Genomic DNA, 26,418 nt, shown 5'->3' on the forward strand with positions numbered 1-26,418 from the left:
CGTACTGCCACCCTTTTGATGCCCGAGAGCATTTCTAAAGCTAGACTTATCTGCGTACCGGTTCGAAGAAAAAAGAGCCGGCGTCCTTGGGCGCTTTTTTTCCGTAATACCACCGCCGGGCAAGGCAAAGAGGAAATGTGATCAGAGAAGAAACGACGACCAAATGATTGTGAGCTTCTTAATACGGTCAGAGCCTTTAATTAACAAACGATCCTGCCCCACCCACACATCAAGCCTTTCTTCCCAGTTATTCATTTTACTTCTAGAAATTCCTCATAAATCAGATTCAAAGCCACCGAAAACTGTGAAGGTCAAGTTTGAAACAATATATGCCTTTTGTGGTGTCCGGTATAGATCGGGGGGAGTTACATAGTATAAAGGCCGAGTGAGATCCTGTGATTTTACGCATTTCAAGACATATATGAACGTCGTTTCGGGGGTTAGGAGCTAGAGTTAGCTCCGTTAGGCCTAGTTTATCGATCTGCGTCCCGACACTAAGAATGATATACAGGCATGACATTAAAATATATGTCACACATATATTCTGCGGTAAAGCAGTAAGGTTTATTTGTTGGTACCACGTTTTACCGCTGTGCATATCCCTTCTAGAGAAATCCCATACAATAAATATCTTAAGGCCCAACACGGATGGACAAAAATCGCGCATGCATATGGTACATGGTGCGCACACTCTTAAAGGTGATATGGTGGCATACGGAAGTGGAACAATTGTGGCTGCAATAGGGCCTCATGGGCCAGTAAGAGGGCCCATTTCTAGCCATTCTGCTGCATTACTGCCACGGATCAGTTAGGTTTGCTTTTTTGGGGGTATAAATGGGTATAATACTGTTCCACTTTGTTCAGTCTTGGCGTATTTTACATACAAAAATACACAATTTCAACTTCCTAAGGCTTTACAACCCAGACAGATATTAAAATTCTGCAATGATAGAAGTAAACTTCATCACTAGTACTAGAGCTCTATTATTACACTTTTCTTTTACGATTTTTCGTTGAAAAGTTGTAAGCCATTGACATTTCGTCACGATCCGCTACCTTTAAGCGTGGGCACACCATACATGTACCCGCGGACTGCGCACTGCATAAGTCTGATTTTAAATCACAAATAGCATACCGCTTTTTCATTACAAGAAACGGTCAAGACGCAGTCAGTGTCGATTTCTATTGGCTCAAACTCCCCTTGTTCGTCAATGTACAATATGTACGCTGCACAGGATTACGCACACAACTTGCTTGGCTGCATGAGGTGTAGATTCCACAGCAGATGGCGGAGGTACTTAAGCCGAACGCGCATCCATCCATCGAGCATCAAACCCTGCCCCCGTCGTGCCGTATTACCAATTTCCCCACATACCCAGGATGCCCACAAACTTCACCCCCACTCTCCTCCCCCTCACCTCCATCCGTCTCGGTCGTCTCCTCCTCAATCGCACCACCCCCACGAGTCCTACCACGACCCTCCCAACACTCCGGACCCTCTCGTTACCCCTCAAAAGAACTACTACAACATCATCTCCTCCACGAGCACCACCACGCTGCGGACATGTCTCACCAAACTCCTGTCAGCTCGGTACAACAGCACCCAGACGGCGAATATCGACCTCTCTGCAACAGAGGCATACACGTACTCTATGGATAACAGCACGAGATGGTTTAGGGATGCGTGCGGTGACGAGGCGGTCAGAGAATGGCTGCAGGAGGCGGTGGAAGATGGCGACAGCGTGTATTTGGTGGTTGGTTTTCATACTGTCGTTGATGCGGTGGTGGCGGTGAATGATAAGGATAGTGGGGGATTGGGGGGGTCCGCGACGGAGGGAGAGCTGTTGGGGGTGGAGGTGGGGCGTAAGGGGGGTACGGTTCAACGGAGGGGGTGGCTTGCTGAAGGAGAGCAGGTGTATGCGGTGCAATATCGGAAGATAGGGTTTAAGTGGTTTTCTAGTAAGGTGGAGAAGGGGGTGTTGGGGAAGAATCGGTGGAGGGTTTGTTTTGGGAGAGGGAAGGAATATGAGGAGGATAGTGTCGAGGTGGTGTTGGAGGAGGAGCAGAGTGAGGGCGAAGGGGAAGGGGAAGGGGAAGGGGAAGGGGAAGGGGAAGGTGAGGTATGGGTTGGGGAGGATGGAGAGCGTTTGGCTGTTTTGTAGTTTTATTAGCTGGTTCTTTGTATTTCCATGGTTGCTAGACCTGGATCTGGTTCTTGGAATGGCCCGTATCATACACTGTGCCCCAGCGCAACGTTACGCGATGCCCGGACTGTGTTCATTTCGAACGCAGACTCCGTTTAGAGTATAGACCGCGTCTCATGGCGAAAAAGAATTTACGTCGCAATTCACACCCTCTTCCCAAAGTCATGTCTGGCTACAAGTCTCGGTATCAATATGTTATTCTCTTTATGTACCCTTCTAAACATAGTGCAATGGATATATGCAGGCACGGATTGACCTCTTAGACTAGCAGCGATCGCGACCGTAATTTTGATATTTAGGGTAATTGTGATGTGGGGTTAGGGTTTCCCGTTAACCGGGGAGCTGCCTACCCTTGCATCTGGAGACCACGAGCTGTAGTTTGCATATATTATGAGTTACTATTGGGCACATGCAGAAACCAAAGAGTTTATGTCACGTGATGGAACTTTGAGGATTATGGAGATGCGTGGAGGATGATGGTTTCATTGATGTGAAACTACCAGCACACCACGACCACCAATACTGGATGCTATATGCGCGCATATCAACGCTTTATCTGGGTACAATATCGCTGCGCTGTCCATGTCGGAGTGCTCCGTTTCAACATGTCGTTTTTGGTCAGTCGAGTGACAGATTGTGATTCATATTCACGTTCCGAGACTCGAGTGACATCCCATGAACGAGTGACGATCCATGACGTGGTCGCGAGTGAGGCTTATATTGAGATTGTTTTGGTTCTTCCATCAGCGCTTTTTTTGTTGAATTTAGCCATTGCTGTGACCCTTCTCCTGGTTTTTTCAACAACTCTCTTAGAGTGATGCACACAAGACAAAACAGGGCGGGTTGCGCAAGGTGTCGCGACCGCAGTCCCGCCCCAGGCTGCAGAAAGGGCAGGGTTGGGATCGACAGAGAGGGGGGGGGGGGATTACACCAATTAACGGGGAATCCGGAGGGGTCTGAGTTTATCGCCACTACTGAGATTGCTAGTACTATCCCTTACACGGTAAGTCCGGATTGAAATGACAAAGTTAACCTTAATTGGTAAGTATGCTCTGCTAAACTCTGGTACTGTTCGTTCAGTCATAGACTTCGGACATCCTTTTAGCGTGTGACAATCAACTCAATTGGAGAATAAATGTTCACGGCGTTTAGCATAGCACAACTGCCTTATGCGGTTAAGTTTTTTATTTCGATCCGGACTAAAATGAAAATTAGGGTTAGAGTTTATAGAATTCTTGTATTAATCTACGCATCAGACCTTCTGCCTGGAAAATGCTCAATTTTCAAACTTTTGCGGTGTTTCGAAGCTAGTTGTGTTTCCAACCTAAAGGTCTTGACTTCCCTCATATCGGTTAAAAAAACAGAGTCTCGAGAGTTTTTGTCTAGTGCATCGTACCTATTACTTTCTACCATTCAATAATCAAATTATAATCCCCGAATCTTAGCTTCAGCTCAACGGGAAAGAAACTGGTATTCGTATGGACAGGTCGGACTGGTTATTCTTCTCTTTTCTTTCCTTGAGATTTGTTTTTTCAACTTACTCTAGATAGTAACGGGTATTGATACAGCGTTGCAATCTAGAAGTGATACGCTAAATGGCGTATGAAAGGAGAGGACAAGAAGAGATGATGAAGAGGAAAGTCTTGGAATATTTCATTTATCATACTATCACTCACGTGTTCGTGACTATCATTATATTTCTGTACTACCCTTCTTTAGTATAAATACGGGGCATTCCCACCTTAGCTAGCATAATTAACACGCTCAATTCCTTTACTTCTCTACATATATTTTCTCTAGAAAGGAGAGAAATGGGATATGGATGGGGAAGATTAAGACACGAATCGTAATCACACAGGCGCCTCCACCATTCCTGGCACGATATATGGCCCCTGGCATCAGCTCGACAGGCATCCCCACCCCCGCCCGCGCCATCCTCTTTGCCCTCTTCCTCTCCTCATTCAACACCAAGAGCGTAATTTCCGTCGTCGCTATAAACATATATCTAGGCCCGCATATCTTTAGGTTCTTATATTATTACTAACCTGGTCGACTTCTCGCGTGTTAATCTAGTCCTAAGACGTCTCGTGAGGCAGTTGCGACGGGAATTCTCAGAACTTGATCCCCGTATGAGTGCGGGGAGAAACGCGTTGATTACACACCTACTTCTGCGTCTAAATTAAATAATGAAAAATTGAACAGTAATTACCGAGGCCGGGCAGCTTGAGTTTGGAATTTAGAAGAAATAACCTGAGAATTACTTACATGGTTCATCAAAAGCAATATTAAACAAAAAACATGCCGTTCATCAACTGTTCGCACCGTGGGAGTTGGTTAGCGAATGAGCGCAATTCTCGAATGGGGCAGAGCATGTTACCGGTACCGGGAGAAATACTAGAAGCATTAATGATCAATTGCCTAATCTTGTTCGTCGAGGAGCTACATAACTCAGGCACCTCCAAGTTTCATGTTCTTGAAACGCCGAAATCTTCGCGTATATATGCAACGACTATTAATGAATGGAAGACTCTACATTTCCAAGTTTTTATCTTCATAATAATGATATAATGCTCCTCAATATATCCGAAGGTATTTTATCACAGGTTACTCAGGGGCCTTCTGGGAACTATTGGGCACGGACCGACCTCGCCACATAGTTAGAATATGGCAGGGAACCTTCTGGCCTGGGCATTACCAGTTGGGTACTCCACCCATTTAGTTAAACCCTGTACTGGTAAACATATGGAGAACAGAATCCTCATAGCTTCCAAGTTGGATTCCATTTACGAATTAACATCAACGACAGGAATTGAATGAATTAATGAATTAAACAAAACAAAACAAAACAAAAACAAAAAAAGGAATTGAATGCATGAGGAACTTGGACGAGTGATATCCTGTGATCGCCCTGAACTCTGGGTTCCATAGTCGGCGGAGGTAAATACACCAACTAACCTTCATAAAACCTTGAAGGAATTGAATTAAGAGATTTTTGCATGCAATTAATGAATTAAACAAAAAAAAAAAAAAGAATTGAGAGATTTAATTGGGCCTAGTGGAGGATAGTCAGCATGAGCACCAAACAACGGCATGGTGTACGAGACGAGCTTGGGCTGGCTTCTGGCTGGTGAAGAGAACACGTTACTATTGGATGATGAGACATGGTATAGCAAGTGCATGTGTGTTATCTGATGCATTTTGAGATGCCATCGACAAGTTTCGGCAGTGCGGTGTTTATCCAAAATGCAGGAGTACATAATGTATATTCTATCACCTTTCTTAAGCGCATGAGTGGCATATACATATATGGAGGAGCATGTATCCATCTGATCGTCTACCGTTCGAGCACATCAAGAATACCGCCGATACAAGCATATACGGGTAAGGAAGACTGATATCACTTTACATACAAAGTATCTTTCCCGGCACTGCGTAGTCAAAGAGCACCCACCACTAGACACATTGATAGAGATCACACTGGCGCCTCTAACAATCCAGGTACGGTGGGCTCCGACGCTGGTGCGGGCTTCACCCCGGCCCCCGCCGGCTCGGCCATCTTTGCCGTCTGCTTCTCCCTCTCCATAACCATCAGAGCAATGCCGGTCGTCTCTACAAAGAGAAATCTACGCCCATACAATCAGCATCTACCAGCCCCAGACACAAACAGACACGCCTGGCCACACACATCCACCCCCCACACATGCCCGGAAAGGGAATACTCACAGTTCGGCCAACTGCATCGACAGCATTATTCGCAACCAGAGGCCCATTCTATGGTCGTGAAAATCAGGCCCAACCACCGTGATGACGAGGCCATATGCCCACATAAACATGGCACCAAAATCCATCCACGCAGCAGAGAACGGGTCCAATCTACCGGAACAGTAGCAAACCAGACAGGGGACGATGTATAGGCCTGTCAGCAAGCCGAGAGTAAGAATGTAGGCGAAGATATCCCATGAACCGTAACTGAGCGATTCTGCACGAAATCCGGTGCAGATTTGCCACATAAATTAACCCAACTGCTGTAACTCTAGATTGGTTCCTTTATGCCCCCTGAAACCTGCAGAAGATGATTGCCAGATAATAATGGCTCTATTGCACTTGAGTTTGCATTTTTGTAGTATTTATTCATTGATTTGTACCATGGTAAATGCATAGAAATGGACCTCAAATGTACAGGGTGACAAGATTTACACGGAGATAAATATTTCAGAACATGGCAAAGGATCCCAAATTCACCAATTTTCGATGTCTTTTATTTTATACTGGGACCAATAAAATCGAAATAAATCCAAACAAGATAGGGATCAGTTATCAAGCGCTATCTAATAATAAAATATGTATCAGAATTCATATAGATAAAGTGGATAAGTATCTACATTCCCACTTTTTGCATTTTCAAGTGTAAACCTATGAGGTTTTTAGAGAAGGTACAGCCACTCTGCAAAAGTGTTCGTGATTCCTATTTCGGAGTGAGACATTTCTCCATTTGTTACCGCGGCGGACCATCAAGAGCTCCCCAAGAGAAGACTTTCCCAGTGACCAATGGCGCCCCAATTAATGAAGAATAAGATCAATGACTTATCTTCTTTTTATATATAGTCACGAACCATATTATATATTTTTCGTTGTTTTGAATCTCAACTTTAATAACATCAGTATTACGTGTGCGCCGCACTGCGCACTGACATTAAAACTATATCACGAACACTTTTGCTGAGTGGCTGTATGTATAGAGGAGTGAAGTATTGACCGCGTTAATCGCTCTAGCTAAGGGGGAATGCCCCGTATTTATACTAAAGAAGGGTAGTACAAAAAGAGATATAATGAGTCATGAGCGTATGAGTAATAGGATGACTAATAGGAAAGCGAGTCCTGCGCCGATGACAAATATAATGAAATAATGAGAACCCTCCAATACTATGAAACGTGCCGAGCGCCCTATTTCAAGAGTTTTCAATTTATTCAGTCAGAACTACAGATCAAGAAATCGTATCTAAATTAGAAAATTATTTCTATATTCCTTGAGACTTCTAGATATGAGCATACAACTGTCTTCAATTTAACTGCGGCTCTACTTAAGGTAAAACTAATCAAAGCATACCAGGTTTGCACGGAATCCCGTGCAAAACCAGTTACGGTCCATGGGATACGTGCTGCAGAAGGAGGTTAATTGGAGAGAAAGAGGGACAGTAAGGTGAAGGGGGAGACGGCGCTCTTGGAGTACGCTGCAAGGACAGGGCTTAGAACAGGGCTTACCACAGCCAGCATGAGCTGCAGGGTAAGGAGGGTGAGCAGTATGCCATGGGGCCAGCACTTGTCGCGTTCCTGGGCCATTCTGGGAGAAGGAGGAGGTGGGGATATATTATTCAGCTGACAATAATGATATAGTCGATCTGGCTGTTGGGCACAGTAAGCTGGTAACGGGAGGGATGCGTGAGTGATGGATGGTATAAGAGCGTGGTTGTAGATTAGTCTTTAAATCACGTGAGTGCATCATTCTATGGGAGCGAGGAGTAATGTGATTGACCAACGAGCTAACTGTGGGGCGACGATGGGTAGCAGTACCAGTAGTGTAGTAAAATGTTAGCAGAGACGGAGGTCCTAAAGCTTGTTCTGAGGCTTACTGCTAGACTTCTCTTTAATAACTGTTGACATTCTCGTTAATAGGCATGCTTGTAGGTCTTATCTGAGCCATATAGGGGGAAGGAGCAGGAACCTCTGTGGCAGGGGGGTGATTGTACAAGCTTTCAGTATACTGAATGACAACACTAGACAATCTCGCCTATTTATGTCCGCTTGAGGGATCTCTAACTTTGGGCTTTTACTATACAATCCCAAATTCCGAATTTTTGTAGTTACTTGCAATTGCTCGACCCGAAGCATAGGCATGAGCAGATCCGATCGAACCAACCCAAAGCTCGGAATAGGTTCCCTCGCGGTCGTGAGCTGGCTTACCCCTAGCTAGGTGGATTTCAAGCTGTGCCAGTGAAGTCCACGTGTGGTGGACAGAACTGGTATTTAATCGCGAAGGATCAATCAACTAAATTTAGATCATTGGTTTTCCAAACCTATACCAGCATAATCAACTAAAAAATCATTGGTCTTCTCGAGCTATGTCATTATAATCAACAGGTAGATCACAAGCACAGGATGATCAAAGTCGGAATATCTCGAGTCCTCCGCTCACCCTTCCTGTAATCCTTGTGTAATCTACGGACCCGTATGAATGAATGGCGCCCACTGCAAGTACTTGCCCGGTTTCTTCTCCCTCAACTTCCTCACCGCCGCATGAACCTCCCTCCCCACGTTCCCATGCCCCCCTACGCGATACAACCCTTTATAAAAGTCTTCTGCCACCTCCATGCATGCCCTGTCGCCCCCCGTCCACATCGTCGCCACCACATGCGCAAAACCCGCCAACTGAAACGCCCCCGCCAGGTGTATGTTCTCATCTGCTAGCCTTATTGCCTTGCCGCTGTCCGCCGTTTTGCACGCCGACAGATACGCCAACCTTGCCCTCAGTGAATTGATATCAGCCACCTTCTCCACCAGTAATCTACTCACGCTCTTACCATCCTCGCTCAGTAGCAACAGAGCGCTCTTGGACGGGTCTGCGCTGTCGGTGACCCCGTGACATGCGAAATGCACCACGTCGTAGCGCTGGAGCTCGTCCAGTACGCGTGATGCACTCGGCTGTGGAAGCACCGTGGCCTTTGCACCCGCTCCTTCTGCGATGGCTTTGAGGTTTGCCGCCTCGTTCGTCACCTTTTTGAGTTGGCCTTCACCAGGAGTGGTGTCCATTGTGACTAGCAGGATGCTGTGCTGTGAATCGAGGTTCTTCTTCTCGTCCCTCTCGTTGTCAATCAGGCTTGTGGCAGTGGGCGACCTCTGACGGGCGTATGCAAGTGCCTTCAGAGTTGGGATATACGATGAGACCACGCGACTGATGGTGTTTCTGTTCGATCCGGGGGAATGGTCGCCGGCGGCATGGAACGGCATTGCGCCCAGAAAGCTGACACCAATCCACCATATGTGCGGGAGAAGTGAGGCATTGGACTCAATCTCTGGGGGCGGGGCATGAATCTGCAGCTCCTCCAGGATCGGCTCCACCACGGCGTCCCAGAGCCAGAGGAGCAAGGCCCCCATCTTCTTGTTCCGCTCGTCGTATGTCCGGATGGGACCTTCGACCAGCCTCCACATCTCACAGAGACGGCTTACTACACTGTCCAGCCCCTCATCGTCCAGCTTGGGGAGACTGATTGATTTGATCTCCGTGGTGGTGATGATTATAGCATAGCTGCTAACGAGCGGGAGCACTACCACCACCGGCCCAGACTCTGCCAGCTTCATCATCTCCTGCTCCCCTGGTGGTAGTAGGAATCCCTCGTAGCCCTCGATGCGTCTGATCTCCCTCAATAATTCATCTATATCGTTCAATAGCTTCTGCCTCCTTGGTATGCCATAATAATGCACACGCCTGCCAGCAGCGGCGATGGGTGTCCCCTCCTGCTCAGCTCCTTCCTTTGCCGACGAGTCCAGAGCCCGTCGCAGCCCCTCAAACCTATCCGCCAATTCAGGGCGACCTCTGCGCAAGTTGGATATGTCACTGCGGTTGTCAATGATATACCCGAGCATAACGCCTCTGCCAAACTCGAGCATCCTCAACGCATGGCCGGCCCCTCTGCCCGCCCGCAGCGCCACCATAGCCGCAATGGGCGCTAGGCGGGCCTCCCTCCCCAACACCCTCTGCTGGTCGCGGCGTTCCAACGACCGCGGACTCATGCTTGGAAGGAGCATGACCGCTTCGTCGGCCATCCTGCTGGCCTGCTCCCACATACCGGCCCCTACAAGCATACTAGCTGTCTCGCTGGCGCAGTACATCCGCTCTCTGGGGTTTGAGAAGATGCTCTGCCAGCCTTGCATGAATGCCCGCGCTGCCCGGTTGTATCCCTCCGGCGTGTCGGCTGCCACTAGGCACATTCCTAGCGTCTTGTAGGCATCCGCGCGCCCCACTGGCGTTGACGCCTCAGCCGCCATCTCGGCGCTTTCTATTGCGAGCGCCAGGTCCCCATTGTCATGTGTATGGTCCATGTAGAGCGCTAGACGGGCTCTGGCGAGCGTGAGATTGCGATTGCGGTGCATCGAGTGTTCTGGGGGTAGTGTCTCTGCGCAGAGCGCATTGAGCTCTATGGCCTTGACTAGATGCGCAGGGTCGTGGGTCTCTCGGTGCATGTGGAAATTGATAAAGTTCAAGTGCAAGAGCGCCCTCGAACGCGAGGGGTGGCCCGGCTGCATCTGCATCAGGGCGAGTGCTTTCTCGATCAGCGCCTCTGCCTTTTTGAGGTCGTCGAGTTCCCCAAACCGGGTGTAGCGCTTGATATAGTCGATGCCCTGGGTTAGGTGGAGCCTGGTGTACAGTGAGCGGTCGGGGGGACAGGCCTTCATCGCGGCCTCTGTGAGTTCCGTCGAGAGATCAAGGTCACTCCGCGCATCTGTGTCGTTATAGCGTTGTCCGACGAGATTCCCGAGTCTCGCAATGAGAGTAGTATGGAATAATTCGTTCGGCGGTGTGAGGTGAAGTGCCTGCTCGGCCGCTGTGATTGCGCTCTCGAGGTTGGCCGAGTGGTCAGTCCGGTCGTAGAGACTCTCCCAGGCCCGACTGAGCATTAGAAGGACTGAGGGACGGATTATGTGAGTTTCTGGGGCGCGGGCGTCGGCGAGGGTACAGGTGGCGATGGCTGCGTCGAGGTCGAACATCTCGTCGGTGTGACCATAACGTCCGAGGAGCTTGGTGGCCAGTCCTAGCAGTGTATATGGATCGTCCGGCGTGAGACTCATCTGCCTGGCGCTGAACTCGATTGCTTCCTCAAGGTCGTCGAGGGAGTGGAGGTGTTGGGACTGTGCCTCGAGGTAGAGGCCCAGGGTATGCAAAACCTTGGGGTACCTATGACCTCCGCCCCCCCCTTTCTCCTCCTCCTCTACCTCATCGTCGGTGGCCTCGACCGCTGAGCGGCTAAACTTCACCGCCATACGGAGTGCCTCAGGGTCATCCGTGTTCTCCCAGTGAACAAAGAATCGAGCAGCCAGTCCTCCGAGTATGATAGGGTGTCGGCATCCAATGGAGTCTGCGGCCTCCTGCTGTAGTTGTCCGTAATCATCCTCCCCAGCTTGCAATTGGTGACCTCGACCCGCAACACCCTCCCACCTATTCCTCTTTTCACACTCATACTCCCGCAGCTCGACCTGGAGGAGCCGGTGCTCCTCGCCCCCCGGCACAAGCCTCGACAGCTCGGCCTCTGCACCATGAATTGCAGCGTCAAGATCCACTATATCCCCAAATCTGTGAAAGCGCTGGTGAAGCAGTTGCCTGAGCAAACATCCCTTCCTGTACTCCACCCCATTACTTGCCTTCCACGCCAGCTCCAGGCCATCTTTACACTTCTCTATCGCCGTGTCAATGTCCCCCCGTCCGCCCTCCAGTTCGAACCGCTTCCCCAATAGCCACGCAGTGTGCAGAAGGAGCTTGTACCGTATGCATGGCACCCCCCCCAAAGGGTCCGTAGTGGTCAGGGCCGTGGTGTACTCGAGGGCAGTGTGCAGGTCATCCTCACATCTCAACCGAGTGTACCGCTCTCTGTGCAATCTGGATAGGTCCCACTGGAATGATGTGATGGCGGCGAGGTCGCTGCTGGGGGTGGAGTCCTTCATAAGGGTTATCAGCTCAATCGCCGCGGTGAGGTCCTTAAGGCCCTTGCGTAGTGGGTAGCGATATGTAAGTAGCTTTCTGAGAACATGGCGGGTCAGGGCCGCGGTGCTCTTGTTATCATCGGCGAGCGCCTCCTCCGCATAAGTAATACCCATATCGAGGTCGGTGGGAGACCTCCGGAGATCGTAGCGCTGGCTGTGATAGATTGCTAGCTCCATTCTGAGAATATCGCAGAGCGGATCCCCATCCTCCACCTCCTGTTCCTCCTTCTCCTTCTCCTCCTCCTCCTCCTCCTTCTCCTCCTCCTCTTCCTCCTCGTCTTCCTCCTCTTCGGCGATGACCACCCGCCTCCCGGCCACGTCTTTGCCCTTGTGCGCCCTGATAGTTTCCAACACCTCACGGCGACTCTTTCCTGGCTTCTTTTTTAACTTGAGCGCCGCGCCGGCAATCTTGATCGCGAGGTTAAGATCCTGCTCGGTATCCATCTCTTCACCCACTGCCGTGCCGGCATACCAATTCCAGCGATGATGGTGGAGGAGTGCCAGCATCCGCAGTTGCCCCCTGTAGCCTAGATGCTCTAGGGCTGTGCACCGCAGCGCTTGATATCCGTGGTCGATAGCAAGAAAGAGGAGCTCTGGGGCCTTGGCGCCTCTCATACAGGAGAGAGTAGTGTAGCAGTCCGATAGCCTTCTTTCAAGAGCGGGGGGCAGTGGTGCGGCTGCAGGCGCTTTGAGCAGGGCGGTGGCCTGGATGAGGACGTAGGGGCTCTCGGTGTTACGGCACTGCTCGAGGAGCAGGCGAGCGAAGTGATGGTAGGCGGAGGGGGGCAAAGAGCAGTGACCCTCGGATTGGTTAAAGGCGGTGATTGCTAGGGCCAGGGCAGCTCGGAACGTGCTGGGTTCGCGGGTCATGAGGGCTGTGGTGGTGAGGGAATTGCTGACAGCGAGTAGAAGATGGCTCGTGTCCATCGGGCCCGATAGGGAGGGGTTGATATCCATGATGAGCGTGGACGGGTGGGCAGGCTGGTATCGGTTCATTTGGGTTTGGATGGAGTCACTGGCCCCAGGTATCGGAGTATATATGGGGGGGAATGATCAAGCTAACGGTTTCTAGAGAGGAAGGTTGCTGTACACCATGGCCACCATTATCAGGGTCTCTAGAAAACCACTCATTTATCATTCCCCTCAGTAGTCCATCTCACTCACAGCGGGAGCCTAGTCTAGGGCGCACAGTCGGAAAGGTGGCACCCAATATGGTCCCTACAGTTGCTATTCAACCAATAGGAACATTTCTCATGGCTGGAAGCGGGGTATGAATGGGTATAAAACTGTCCGGGTGGGTATGTAACGGGCTCTATCTCTGTTGATCGATGGGCCCCAGTGATTCCAACGGTTGAAACCGGTTGTATTCGGAGGTCATACCATACCGAACTGAATCGAATTACATGTCCAGCCGAGCTGAACTGAACTGAACTGGATATTGGTTCTCTAAACCGGTTTAAGAACTGGAACAGTTGTTTTGTTTCGTTTGCAGGTTCATAAACTAGATCTTTTTTTAGAGTTCGTTTCTTGGTTTATTAGGTGCAATTGAGCCCGCCCAAAAACCAGCCAAAGTCAGGAAATACGTCCTCTATGTGACGGGTACCCGCATGATAGAACCGTTTAGTAAACCGGTCTGAACCGGGTTTTGATTGTGATGAACCGTTCAAACCGAATTAGCTCAAAGACAAGAACTGAACCGAGATATTAACTAAACCGGTTTACCAAAACCGGTTTGTTTGGTAGAACGGGTGAACCTTTGGAAACCCTGTGTTGATCTACTCTGATCATCACTTACTCTAAGGGGAGTGGTTTTCGGCATTAATTTGGATCTCTTGCTGTCTCCTACGGATTTACGGGACAGGTATTGCCTTTCTCCACCAAAAACCATTTACTGTCTCTTATATATGCTATCTCGTAGGGTTTGGCTCCCAGAATACGCTAACGACTTAACGAGGTGTGACTGTAATAGATTTTCTGGTGCCCAGTGAAACTCAACCTTATGCAATAGATGGATGCAAGTAAGCTGATGGCTCTATGGTCCGTTTATTTTTAAAGGTAATCCAAAGTGGCAGAAAGTCAATCGCCTATAACTTCACCACCAAAAATGATATCAAAAAAGTGGAAAAATAGAAGTATAGTAATAGTGATGAACGTTCGTTTTATTTTTCCAGAATTTTAATATCTGTCTGGGTTGTAAAGCCTTAGGAAGTTGAAATTGCGTATTTTTGTATGTAAAATGCGCCAAGACTGAACAAAGTGGAACAGTATTATACCCATTTATACTCCCAGAAAAGCAAACCTGACTGATCCGTGGCAGTGATGCAGCAGAATGGCCCTCTCATTGGCCCATGAGTCCTATTGCAGCCACAATTGTTCCACTTCCGTATGCCGCCATATCACCTTTAAGAGTGTGCGCACCATACCTAAAGCAGCGCGTTAGGCCTCCAACGATCACGAGCCGTGCTCAAACTATACAAGGATGAAACTATTGCAGCTACGATGTGGTAGCTAGTGTTAGGCTGCTTGCCTGAATATGTCGATCGGTTTACAGACACTGTTTAAAGGGGTGTTGTCCTGTGCTTTCTCTACAGGCCTTTACAGCAACATCGCATATCAGCCAACTTTCTCTGTCCCAAATACCAGGGTCGCTGCCGCTATATCACGCATCTAGTTATTCTAGTTTCTACGCCAAGGTGTATGCAGAATTACCTTCCTTTTTGGTGTCCTGGGTTTTATTGAGACTAAGGTGAACCCAGTTTCAGGTGTAACCATTTTCGCCTGATAGTTTCCGGGGAACGATCTGACCTTAATCCGGGGGCCCAGACCCCACATCTGCCTTTCAACACCATATCTACCACACCCTGTTCTACGAGATGGGTAACAATAACTCGGTAATAACGGCCCATCCTAGACCTCCCATTTGCTGAAATCACTTCACTGACAATACGCAGCATTATGAGCATGAGCTTCATGAAGAGAGGGAAAGGAGTCGAAGGCAGCACGAGGGGGCCGAAGCCCACAGGCGATGGCTCGAATCTGAAAGAGACCGAATTGCGGCTGAGAGTCAAAGAGAGCTAGAAGCGGAACGGCACGCACAAGCAGAGAGGGAGAAGGCTCTGACTTTGCAGCACCAGGAGGACATGAAGAGAGCACAGGAGGAGAGGGATAGGATGCAGCAAGAAAAGGAGAGAGCGATGGCCGAGAAACATGCCACCGAGTTGAGATTGCTCGAAGAACAGGCAAGGAAGCAGAGGGAACATGAGGAGGACATGAAGAGAGCACAGGAGGAGAGGGATAGGATGCAGCAGGAAAAGGAGAGAGCGATGGCCGAGAAACATGCCAACGAGTTGAGATTGCGCGAAGAACAAGCGAGGAAGCAGAGGGAACACCAGCAGGAGTTGCAGAGAGTGCAAGACGAAAAGGAGAGGCTACAGGCTGAGAATCACAAGAGGGAGATGAGAAGGATTCAGGCAGAAAAGGAAGAGGAGTTGCAGAGGTTGGAGGAGGCCCATAGGATGCAGGAGGAACTGCGCGCGCTCCAGGAGCAGATAAGATCCGAAGAAGAAAGAAAGAAGATGGAGGAACTAGCGAGAAAAACAGAGGAAGAAGCGAGGGAAAGGGTGGAGAAAGAAATATACCTACGAGAAGAAGCCGAAAGAAACCTGCAGGAAGGAATTCCGCCCGTTAAATACCCCACTGGGGAGGAGTTTCAGGTTATGAGAAAAAAGCTTGGATATCAGGAAGGCTACTTGCATGTCGCTATCACCGGCTGTTCTGGATGTGGAAAATCCTCATTGATCAATGCTCTTCGTGGTCTCAAGAATTCAAATTCCCCCAAGGGGGGTATCGCCAAAACCGGAACCAGCGAAACGACTACAGAGATCAAACGATATGACGATCCAGATCCCTCTCGACAGTGGCTGGCCTGGTACGACGTACCTGGAGCTGGCACTGTAAATTTCCGTAACTGGCAATATTTCAACGACCAAGGCTTGTACATCTTTAATGCCATCATAGTTATAGCTGGCGATCGCTTTACCCAGACAGACGTTGAGCTCCTCTTTCATTGCCTACGCTTCGATATTCCTGCATTCGTTGTGCGATCAAAATCGGATCAACATATCGGGAATCTCATGGAGGACGACGACGGTGACAGCGACGACGAAGATGACAGCGAGGAGAAGGAGAGGGATCGTTTATTGGAAGCCTTTGAGAGGTATATTGCTGATACGCGCAATAATTTCCGAGCCCTTTTGCACCAAGTCGGCCTTCCGCAACAGAAGGTTTATATTGTATGCAAGAATGCCCTCCGATCAGTCGTAAAGTACTCAAAAACAGCGGATATCATCGACGAAGTGGGCCTCATAAGAGATTTGACGGAAGTGGCGAAAGACAAGTGTCCGGGGTTTTTCCAATAATCTTTACCACGCATCTTGTGCCTTGTGGTCATCCATTTGTTTATCTTTTCCAACCCGTCTCCCCTTTTCTTATTCAGATCTTTCTAGTCAGTAGTCTGTTTTTTTTTTATTTCTTACGATTTTCCTTATTGATTTAGGACTGTCTTCGTTGCTGGTTTCTTTGTCATGGCTGCAATGCATGCGATGTATGTCTTAGTTCTGCTGTCATTACGGATCGTTAGTTATGTAATACTATTACCTTCTCCTTTCCATTAAAAATCTAGGAGAACGATGGACCACCTCCGCCTTGCTCTGTATCATAGCTGCGCTCTATCATTCCAGTGTGGGTGAGGCCCAATGCATAAACTTAATGAAATTTGGTGAAAGCTTCGACTCCGTTGCTGAAATTTTGGGATATCGATTCTAGCGATAAGAAAGCCTCGGCTAACAACAATCTCGCTTATCCTTTCAGTGCCACACGGCTGGTACGGGGCGCGTATAGACCAGACTATCTTTTGGGTACAGGACTATACAAGTATTATTATTTTTTAAAACTGTGGGTGCTGGGGCTATTTGAAAAGGGCTGATTTCGCCGTTTTTGGTTTGTTTTGGCGCGAGGACGGTGACTTATGTCCGGAACAATAATGGATCTGATTGTATGAACTAGTTGATCAAGGTGGTATGTAATCTAAGTATTCCATTAAAAAGAATATATTGCAGGAATAACAGTGGGTTGAACCTGCATCGTTGTAGAATAGAAGCTATACCATCTATGCTAGGGGAAGATATTAGGTATGTGTTATATAAGTATCGTTGATTTGGTTCGAGAAAAAGTAGGAGGTAAAACAATGATTCTTATTGTATTGATCTATCGAGTCCTAGGAGGATTAAGTCTACTATTTATAGTAGAAACAAACTGTAAAACAACCACACGTGTTCTGCTGTCTGAAAAGACTGTCACAAAAAAGACACTCATACTGACGTGACAATGACACGTTTAGTATAGACAAATAATGTATATAATATAGGGTAGTCACAGGGGAAGGGTAGTAGTACACCCTTCCCCTTGGTGACCCCCCAAAGGCTGGCCGGATACTTTAAGAAGAAATCCGCATCCCGAGTTTCACGAGATAGCGCCGTAGTGGTGAGTTAACCATGCTATGTAATGAAACGCTACCAGAAAAGGGAAATTTCGCGAAAGATAAGTGATAAACCGTGACATTGGTGGTAAGAATGCTCCATGGAGTTAGGGTTGGGTTCACTGACTTAATCTTAGCAAGAATTACCTTAACAGGTAGTTGTTAACTACCCCGAAGACGAACGAAGGGATAGTCCCAAAGAGCAAGCTAAATCTTATTTACCCCATGATAGGGAAAGACCAACCTCTACATCTTATATTTCCGTCAAATTACCACTAAAGAGCAAAGAACCACCCCCTCCGGCCTAAACCTCCGGCAGATCACCGCGGAAGAGCGCTAGCAGAAGAAGACTGAAAAACCTGTACCGTCGGCGCTACCTGCACTTGCACCTCCACCCACACTACCACACCTACCTCACCCCATGCCCACCTGCACCTCCGCTTCGGGCTGCCTCTCCACCTCGCGCCCGCCTCTTTGCCGCTACTGGCCTTCATGCACTTCCACCTTGATGGACTAATATTGTTTGGGGAAATAGCCAGTGCTAAGCGATAATTCTGTAGTGTTTTAAACTGATGATATTGTAAACCGGATTCCCTTGACTCGATGGTTGATGATACCCTCAAGTCTTCGCAGGATCCTGCCCTATTTATACATGTTGGAACCTATGCCAAGGCCCGCTTTCTAATACTAACTGACACAACGATAATAGAATAAGATAATGCTTCCGAAGATACCCCAGATAGAAAAAGCGCCGCCGCATAGTTCCGTCCTCTATTCTAATTCCGACACGTAACCATGAACCTTGCAATTGCCAGTTATCCGGCTGTGCCATACTATTATCCTAGACCTACTTCCCTAAGTAGAACAGCCTACAGCGGTAAGCCCCGCTTCCTATTTTATTCCAGGTGAGACACCCAATAGTAAGCGTGCCATCATAATAGTATAGTACTAGTGTGGTAACACCGCGTGCCCCCACACTACCGGATACCTTTCTATGCTTGTCCTTTCGTTACCATACCGTCCTCGCGTCACAACTCGTCACTCGTATTCCTCGCTGCCCTAAGCCTTTTAGAACAGTGTTCCGTGATTCCTGTAACACTACTCCCCCTTCCTAGACGTCGCCCTCGACCGTTAAAACCCTTCTATGATAAAACCCTGTGGGAAAAGTCATAAAGTAGGGAAAGGTATCGAGCTTAGTCCCGCCTGTTCCGTTGTCGTTTGTGAGCCCGGTCATTAGCGATCGCTGGGCCTTGACTTCGACTATGGGGTCGTATGTTCGAAGTTGGCTGGAAATTCTCATCTGCCAACGCCTCCTGTGGCTCGGGTGTTGCCAGTCGCTTTCGTGTATTCTGTTTTCTGGTGGGATCTGGGTCCTCGCAATAGGGTCGCAACAGCATCTCGTGAAAGACGTTGTGAACCTTCTATTCTACCGGAGGTTCGAGACGGTAAGCCCGATTGCCCACCACTGCCGAAACTGTAAATGGTCCTGTAAACTTGTCTGACCACTTGGAGTATCCTCCTAGGTTCCGAGTGTCCAGCAAAACTTTCTGACCGATAGTGAGCCGCTGTACTGTTGGCCCTGGCTTTGACGCCATCCTGTCGAAAGTCTTCTGTAGCGTATCTCTCGCTAACTCATGAGCCGTGATGATCTCGTCCAAGTAGTTGTTTCCGTTGGCATCTAATCGTTCGATCTCTGCATCCGTAGGCCAGTCCGTTCGGGGGTGGAAGCCATAATTGCAGTAGAACGGTGATTGCCCCATCGAGGTGTGCTTCGCATTATTGTAGGCATATTCGCAGATAGGTAACAGGTTCTTCCATTTCTTGCCTGTTCCTGCCGTATATGCCCGGATATAATCTTCCATATGCTGGTCGGTCCGCTCTGTCTGGCCATCGGTGTGCGGATGGAATGAGGTGGAGAGTCTCCTACGAATCCCCAATCTTTCCGTAATTGCCGTCCAGAATGCTGACACGAACTGTGTTCCTCTATCTGAGACGATGCTCCTAGGAAGTCCGTGGAAACGCCAGATGTCTTTGACAAATGCGTTAGCGGTCTGTTCCGCATTGATTCCCGTCATTGGAATGAAGTGAGCCATCTTCGTGAAACGGTCCACGACTACCACTACGTTACGGAATCCTGATTTCTCTTTAGGCATTTCTACTACGAAATCCATCGAGATATCAGTCCAAGGTGTGGTGGCTAACTCTAGGGGTTGAGGGACTGACAAGTGCCTCCGACGTTGCTTGTCTCTCTGGCATACATCACAAGTCTTGACGAAGTTGGCTACATCCGTGGACATTCCTGGCCACCAGTAGTTCCTATCGATCAACTCAAGGGTTTTATCCCTTCCTAGATGCCCCGCTACAGGTCGATCATAATGTTCCTCAATGACCTGCTTGACCGCGTAGCCCGGTACTACTCATCGACCATCGTGGGTGGGGTCATTCGAATCGGGACTCCATTCAGCGGCAGGCTCTACCTTTACGATAGCGGCCTCCGGTGGTCCAAAGATCTCCAAGTTTGAGTCAGGGAGGTGTTCATCCGGAACTATCCTCCGAACCCAGCGTCTTTCCTGTTCATACCAACCCTGTAATGGCTGAGGTAGCTCTTCGCTTGGTATGTCGTACCACTGATTCAACTGATTCCATTCCTCTTCGGGTTTGCGAATCACTTCGGACTCAGTTTCTACGCTGGTCCGTGATTTTCTGAAAAATTTTTCTGCGCTGAGTAGCTGTTTTACGGGCTGCTCACGCATTACTCCCCTTCCATTGCGAACTCCGGACACCTTGTGAGTGCATCTGGCTTGCCGTTCTTTTCGCCTGGTCGGTAATGGATCTTGAAGCGAAAAGGTTCTATCTTCTCGGCCCATCTGGCTTGTCCTCTCGACAACTTCTTGGTCGTTGTGAAATACTGCAGGTTTTGGTGATCCGAATGTTTCTGGATAGGGATGTACGTCCCTTCCAGCCAATGTCTCCAAGTCAAGAGGGCAGAAACTATAGCGAGCATCTCTTTGTCATAGATCTCATAGTTTACCTCTGCCTCATTGAACTTGCGAGAGTGGTAAGCTACCGGATGTAGAATACCGTCCTCGAACACCTGAGAGAGTACTGCGGCGTCAGCCCAGTCACTCGCATCAGTCTCCACGATTGCTTCGCGGTGTTCGTCGTAGTGTCGGAGTATTGGAGCAGACGTAAACCTCCTCTTGAGAACGTCGAACGCGTTTTGCTGTTCCCTGCCCCATCTCCATACGGAACCTTTCTTCAGGAGGTCGGTCACAGGTCTGCAAACCTCAGAGTATCGGTGGATAAACCGTTTTAGGAAATTGGCGAACCCGAGGAAGCACTGAAGTTCCTTGATCTTGGTTGGAGCTAACCAACCTTCGATCGCCTGGACTTTCTTTGGTGATACTCGGTTCCCTTTTCCTGATAGTATAGATCCCAGGAATTCTACCTCCTGTGCATACCATTCCGTTTTCTCGAGGTTTCCGTATAGGTGGTGTCGTCGCAGTCGCTCCAAAACTTCTCGTACAAGAGTCGTATGCTCTTCTCTAGTCTTTGAATACATTAAGATGTTATCCAAGTAGACTACTACGCCTTGATCTAGAAGATCCTTGAATATGGTATTGACCATGACCTGAAACGACGCAGGAGCATTGGTCAAGCCGAAAGGCATTACCCTATATTCGAAGAGGCCGTATTTCGTTCGGAAAGCGGTTTTCCATTCTTCGCCCTTAGCAGTCCTAATCAGATTATAGCCATCTTTCAGGTCTGTCTTCGTGAAGTAGAGTGCTCCTTTCGTTGCGTCGGCCAGCTCATTCATAAGTGGCAGTGGATAACGGTTCTTGATCGTGATTCCATTCAAGCCGCGAAAGTCGACACATAACCGAAGCTTGCCATTAGCCTTCGGAACGAACAAGACGGGTGCCGCTGCTGAGCTAGTGGAGGGGACTACTTTGCCAGAGGGCAAGTTTTCGTCCAAATATTCCCGGAGTGCCTTATCTTCAGGTGGGGAGAGCGAGTAGATTGGTCCCCACGGAGGCTGCTTTCCTTCCATAAGAGGAATGGTATGGTCCCATTCAGAGTGATCAGGTAGTCGAGCGGCTCCTTCCTCGCAGAACACGTCGGCGTATTCCTGAAACTCCACCGGTATAGCACTAACGAGAGCCTCGTTTACCGATGCTCTTGCCCAAAAGGGGTGTTGCTCGATCGTCATCTGCTTCTTGGGTGACGCCCTCAACAGCCTGATGACCAGCTCTTCTGGGTCTTGATCGTATATGTCCTCGACTGATACGAAGCATCCATTGACTATACAGTTGTTGCTATGGAAGCTGACACTGTTGCGTCCCCACTAGATGGTTGGTTGGTGCTCCATGAGCCATCGATGTGGTATGACGAGGTCTTCTCCTGCAAACGAGCCAACCTCACAGGTGATAGCCCTGTCTAGATGGTTGCCGATGCGGAGGGTAAGAGGTTGAGTGATGTGAGCGCCGGAGTTCGGCATAGGGGTACCATCAGCCTGTCTGATGATGGGAGGCTTTGGTCGAGGTTGAGTGGGTATTCTCGCACGGTGGATACAGTCCCAGGACATGATCCAGTCTTCAGTGTCACTGTCTAGGAGTGCATTGACTATTGCGACATGTTTGGTACTGGTTGCGGGGTGGTCCCAAGAGATTTCAATCTCGAGGCGAGTTTCTTGTGTGTTGGAAGACATGTTTGTATGTTGGTTTGATAAAAGATTGCTTATTGGTTTTTTTTGATGATTTTTCTTGTTGAGCGCGGGCTGAGGGGGTTTATATAGAGAGTTCGAGTGTTTGATGAAGATCATGGTACAACACTTACGCACCAGGCGTTTCGGGGTGTGACCCCATCCTCAGAGTGTGTGTCAAGAGAATTGAATTTTCGCGCGTGCAACAAAACAAATATAAAAAAGCCCGTGGCCAACCGATAAGAATAACCGTAATACATAAAACCCTTGTCTCCACAACCCAAAATAGAATACCGTAATGTAACATGCGATACCGAAAAATAGCAATACCCAATCAATTTTGATCCTCCAAAGTTGTAATCCTTGCCCTAAATGCCTTATTCTGGGGGCCCAATTTCCGCTTCTTTTCACCCTCCCTTCCGTGCTCCTTTCCTCCGGAAGGATACTGTTTCCTCTTCAGGTCAGTTAACCTGACCTTACTCGTCGCCACGCAATCTTTCGCGAAATGGTTATCTCTACCATAGCGAAAACATTTTCCTTCCCTTTGCCACTTCTCCTTCTCGTCCTTGGTGACACCTAAGTCATCCGAGGGCTTGGAGTTGTGCGCTGGCGCGGGGAAAGTTTTCCGAGGTGCGGGGTTGCGCGATTTTCGTCGTTCCGACTTCTCCTCGCGAGGTTTCACAACATCCTCGCCACGTAAGATTTCTTTTCGGGCCTTCACCTCGTGATCCTTACGTCCGACCTTCCTAACCCAGGCTAGCCATTCCGCGAAATCTTCTGGTTCCTCGATCGCATTCGAGAGGCGTTGTTCCAGCGAGGAGTTTATTCCTGTTAGGATCATGGATTTCATTACGATGGGCCCGACCTTGGCGTCCCATTCTAGATTCTGCATCTCGTTGATGTAGTCATCAATCATGCCAGTTTGACGGAGCCTATCCATCTTCTGCTTGGCTTGTTCTTGACTAGTTCGATTGCCGTATTGAATCCGTAATTCGTTTTTGAAATTTTCCCATGTCCTGATGCTGGGGTCAACCGATAGTTGTTCCACGAAGTTTCGCCAGAATTTTGCCGCACTCCCGGTAAGTCCCAAGAATGCCCACAGGATTTTGGCCAGGTCGTCCTACCGGACTTTTCTCTGAAGTTTGATTAAGACTTTCATTTGATCGATCCAGTGTCGTACGTCTTCGTCGGCTTTTCCGGAAAAGGGGATCTTTGACTGTTTTGACGTATCACGCAGGGTGGCGCGAGAGGGTTGCATGAGGTCTACCTCTTGCTGCCTGTTACGGCGCCTTCGCTCCTCCCGTCTCCTTTGCCTTCGTTCGCGTGCTCGGCGATCGTCCTCTGAATATGAGGAGCTGGATGAGACGGAGGGGGATGGGTTTCGAGGCCTTCCACGATTCCCGCCATTGCCATTATTGCCATTATTGCCATTTCCTCCTTGCTCGCTTCGCTGGGTTCTTGTCTTAGAGCGGGGGGGTACGGGGGGTTGGCTCCCTGATTCTTCTGGTCTCTCTCCAGGATTACTGGGGGGGTTCCGTGGAGGTTGAGGGGGTATTACGCCTCCGCCCCCTGAGCCTTCGGGGGCTGCTGCCGTTCTATTCGCTTCTATCCTCATTTGCTCGATTATCTCCTCCAGGTCTTTTTTTCGTACCTGCGAACTGGTCTTCCATCGCAGCTTGTCTGTCCCGTTCCATCTTCTCGAGGGCAGCCGTAACATCTGCGGGTAGCTGGACTTGGCCGTCTTTCGGGAGTTGCTGGACGAAGTTGGTTAGTGCATTTATGTGCTGATCCTGTCGCTCCTGCCTTTCCTGATGCGCCCTAGTTGCTTTGACGATCTGCCCAAGGACCTGACCGAGGTTGCTGGTAGCGGCGGTGGATTCCGCTCGTAGCTGAGCCATGACCTTGTTGAGCTGATTGTCTCGTTCGGCCCTGTCCCCAGCGAACTTGGCGTGGAGATCCTCGACGATCTTGTTGGTATATTCCTGCTGCTGACGGGTGAGTTCCCTGAGTATGGGGATGTCTCGTACGTGCATGCTGAGCTCCTCGACTCCGCGACTGAGCTGCTGCACCACGGGGGCCCCTTGTCGCTGGACTTCTTGCCCGATGAGATCGCCGAAGGGGTTCTCCACTCGTTGTTCCTCCACATCCATGTTGGTGTCCTCGTCGTCGTCCATTACCCGAGGCACCGAGGGCCTCTGAGTAGAGGATCTCTCTCTGATGGGGGTGACGTATGGGGAGTACTCCCTGGGGTCTGCCTGCTGCCTCCTCGTCTGCCCATACGATTCTTCCTGCCTCGTCGATGTGAAGAGGGAGCCTATCGGCACATCTCTCTCTTTCCTGTGGCGCATGTTCGCCTGGGTTTCCAATATACCTCGATCTCTCAAGGCGATTGAGCTCTCCATATTGTAGTCTTCCTCCGACCATTGCTGATGAGCCCTTGACATTGCTAAGTTGCTCGAGTTTGAGCTGTGGTTGCCTTCTGCACCAGGGTTGAGCGATGAACCACGGGGCTGGGTGAGCGAGTCCGAAAGACCATTGGGAGAGAGTGATCTTGATTGGGAAGAGTTTTGGGTAGTTGAGGATTTCGGGGTCGTGTTCCTCGAAGGTAGCGGTGGTCCCTGCTTCTGCGAAGAAACCTGTGTAGTGGAGGTATCCGTAGTATAGATACTCGGCGCTTCCTCTTCGAACGATGAAGGATGTAGCGCAAAGGTAGTTGTTGATGGCTGCTGTTGCCACTCAGGGGTGCATATAGTACCTTGGTCTTTCTAATAGACTCAGCGCTTATTCTTCTACTGAGAGCACGGTGACTATCCGCCACTAAGCAAAATACTCAGAGTATTGGTTTAAGCGAGTAGTTGTCTTATCGAGACTTCGGTAGTGTATGCGATAGGTAAAGAAATAAAAGCTAGGGATAAGGTACAATATGGTGTTTGGGGAAATAGCCAGTGCTAAGCGATAATTCTGTAGTGTTTTAAACTGATGATATTGTAAACCGGATTCCCTTGACTTGGTGGTTGATGATACCCTCAAGTCTTCGCAGAATCAAGCCCTATTTATACATGTTGGAACCTATGCCAAGGCCCGCTTTCTAATACTAACTAACACAACGATAATAGAATAAGATAATGCTTCCGAAGATACCCCGGATAGAAAAAGCGCCGCCGAATAGTTCTGTCCTCTATTCTAATTCCGACACGTAACCATGAACCTTGCAATTGCCAGTTATCCGGCTGTGCCATACTATTATCCTAGACCTACTTCCCTAAGTAGAACAGCCTACAGCCGTAAGCCCCGCTTCCTATTCTATTCCGGGTGAGACACCCAATAGTAAGCGTGCCATCATAATAGTATAGTACTAGTGTGGTAACACCGCGTGCCCCCACACTACCGGATACCTTTCTATGCTTGTCCTTTCGTTACCATACCGTCCTCGCGTCACAACTCGGCACTCGTATTCCTCGCTGCCCTAAGCCTTTTAGAACAGTGTTCCGTAATTCCTGTAACAAATATAATCCACAACCACCATCACCACCTTAATTGCGCCTACTAACTTGAGCACCACTCCCCGCCCCCTCCCCACCACCACATTGCACTTATCACCGCCGTGAAGATGAATGCGCACTCCCACCAGCAGCCTGCGCCTGCAACCTTCATGGTCTGTGCCTACCTCCATCAGCCGCGAAATATATTCCCACGAGCGGCAGTGGAACCGGTAAGTGTACTCCGTAGGGTACAGTCATTCAGTGAGGTATATGGCGAGAGCGGGGATGTCGGCGGAATGGATCGTCAAAACATGTAGAGGGGACGGAGAGCATCTCCCTCAGGTCTCGGGCCAGGCCCTAGCTCCGGGCAGTATTCGTAGTCGGAGTGACCCAATGGTGCTGTCCGTCCGTCCGTCCGTTCTCTATAGCTAGCTTGGTCTCAGGTTCTCGGCGAACGGTGCTGGTTGTGAGAACCCTTGCTCCCGGAGGCACAAGACCGAGGATTGCCATCATGACGGCTAGGCTCTCCGCATTGCTGTTGCAATGAAGTTCTGGCCAGGTTAGCTAGTAAAAGATTGGAGGTGAAGTTGCCGATCAAAAGGCTCAACTCCGCGAGATTCATTTTGTTTTCTTTTAATACGATTCATTCTGTGATTTATTCTGCCCTAATGCGCAACTGCATAAGATAGTTTCTTGATGCTACATTCCTATGGTACATATTACATCCCCCCTTTTTGGTAT

The 26,418-nt window shown here is 49.1% G+C and overlaps 4 protein-coding genes across 4 annotated transcripts; 2 read left to right on the top strand and 2 right to left on the bottom strand.

Moving 5' to 3' along the window:
• Nucleotides 1-1,220: 1,220 nt before the first annotated feature.
• LAJ45_09996 (uncharacterized protein) lies at nt 1,221-2,162 on the top strand (the record flags this gene model as incomplete). The annotated part of the gene is made up of 1 exon (XM_046119527.1): nt 1,221-2,162. One exon carries the CDS (start codon nt 1,221-1,223, stop codon nt 2,160-2,162), a length of 942 nt encoding a protein of 313 aa, XP_045967378.1.
• A 3,514-nt stretch (nt 2,163-5,676) lies between these two features.
• Nucleotides 5,677-6,214, bottom strand: LAJ45_09997 (uncharacterized protein; the record flags this gene model as incomplete). Its single annotated transcript, XM_046119528.1, has 2 exons — nt 5,677-5,827; nt 5,928-6,214. The coding sequence occupies 2 exons, from the start codon at nt 6,212-6,214 to the stop codon at nt 5,677-5,679; spliced, it is 438 nt and encodes a 145-aa protein (XP_045967379.1).
• A 2,206-nt stretch (nt 6,215-8,420) lies between these two features.
• On the bottom strand, nt 8,421-12,953 carry LAJ45_09998 (uncharacterized protein; the record flags this gene model as incomplete). Its single annotated transcript, XM_046119529.1, has 1 exon — nt 8,421-12,953. The coding sequence occupies one exon, from the start codon at nt 12,951-12,953 to the stop codon at nt 8,421-8,423; it is 4,533 nt and encodes a 1,510-aa protein (XP_045967380.1).
• Nucleotides 12,954-14,830: 1,877 nt separating this feature from the next.
• Nucleotides 14,831-16,375, top strand: LAJ45_09999 (uncharacterized protein; the record flags this gene model as incomplete). Its single annotated transcript, XM_046119530.1, has 2 exons — nt 14,831-14,848; nt 14,909-16,375. The coding sequence occupies 2 exons, from the start codon at nt 14,831-14,833 to the stop codon at nt 16,373-16,375; spliced, it is 1,485 nt and encodes a 494-aa protein (XP_045967381.1).
• Nucleotides 16,376-26,418: the final 10,043 nt, after the last annotated feature.

The sequence above is a fragment of the Morchella importuna genome (assembly GCF_003444635.1).
Source record: "Morchella importuna strain M04M26 chromosome Unknown Morimp01GS040, whole genome shotgun sequence".
Taxonomy (NCBI): Eukaryota; Fungi; Ascomycota; class Pezizomycetes; order Pezizales; family Morchellaceae; genus Morchella; species Morchella importuna.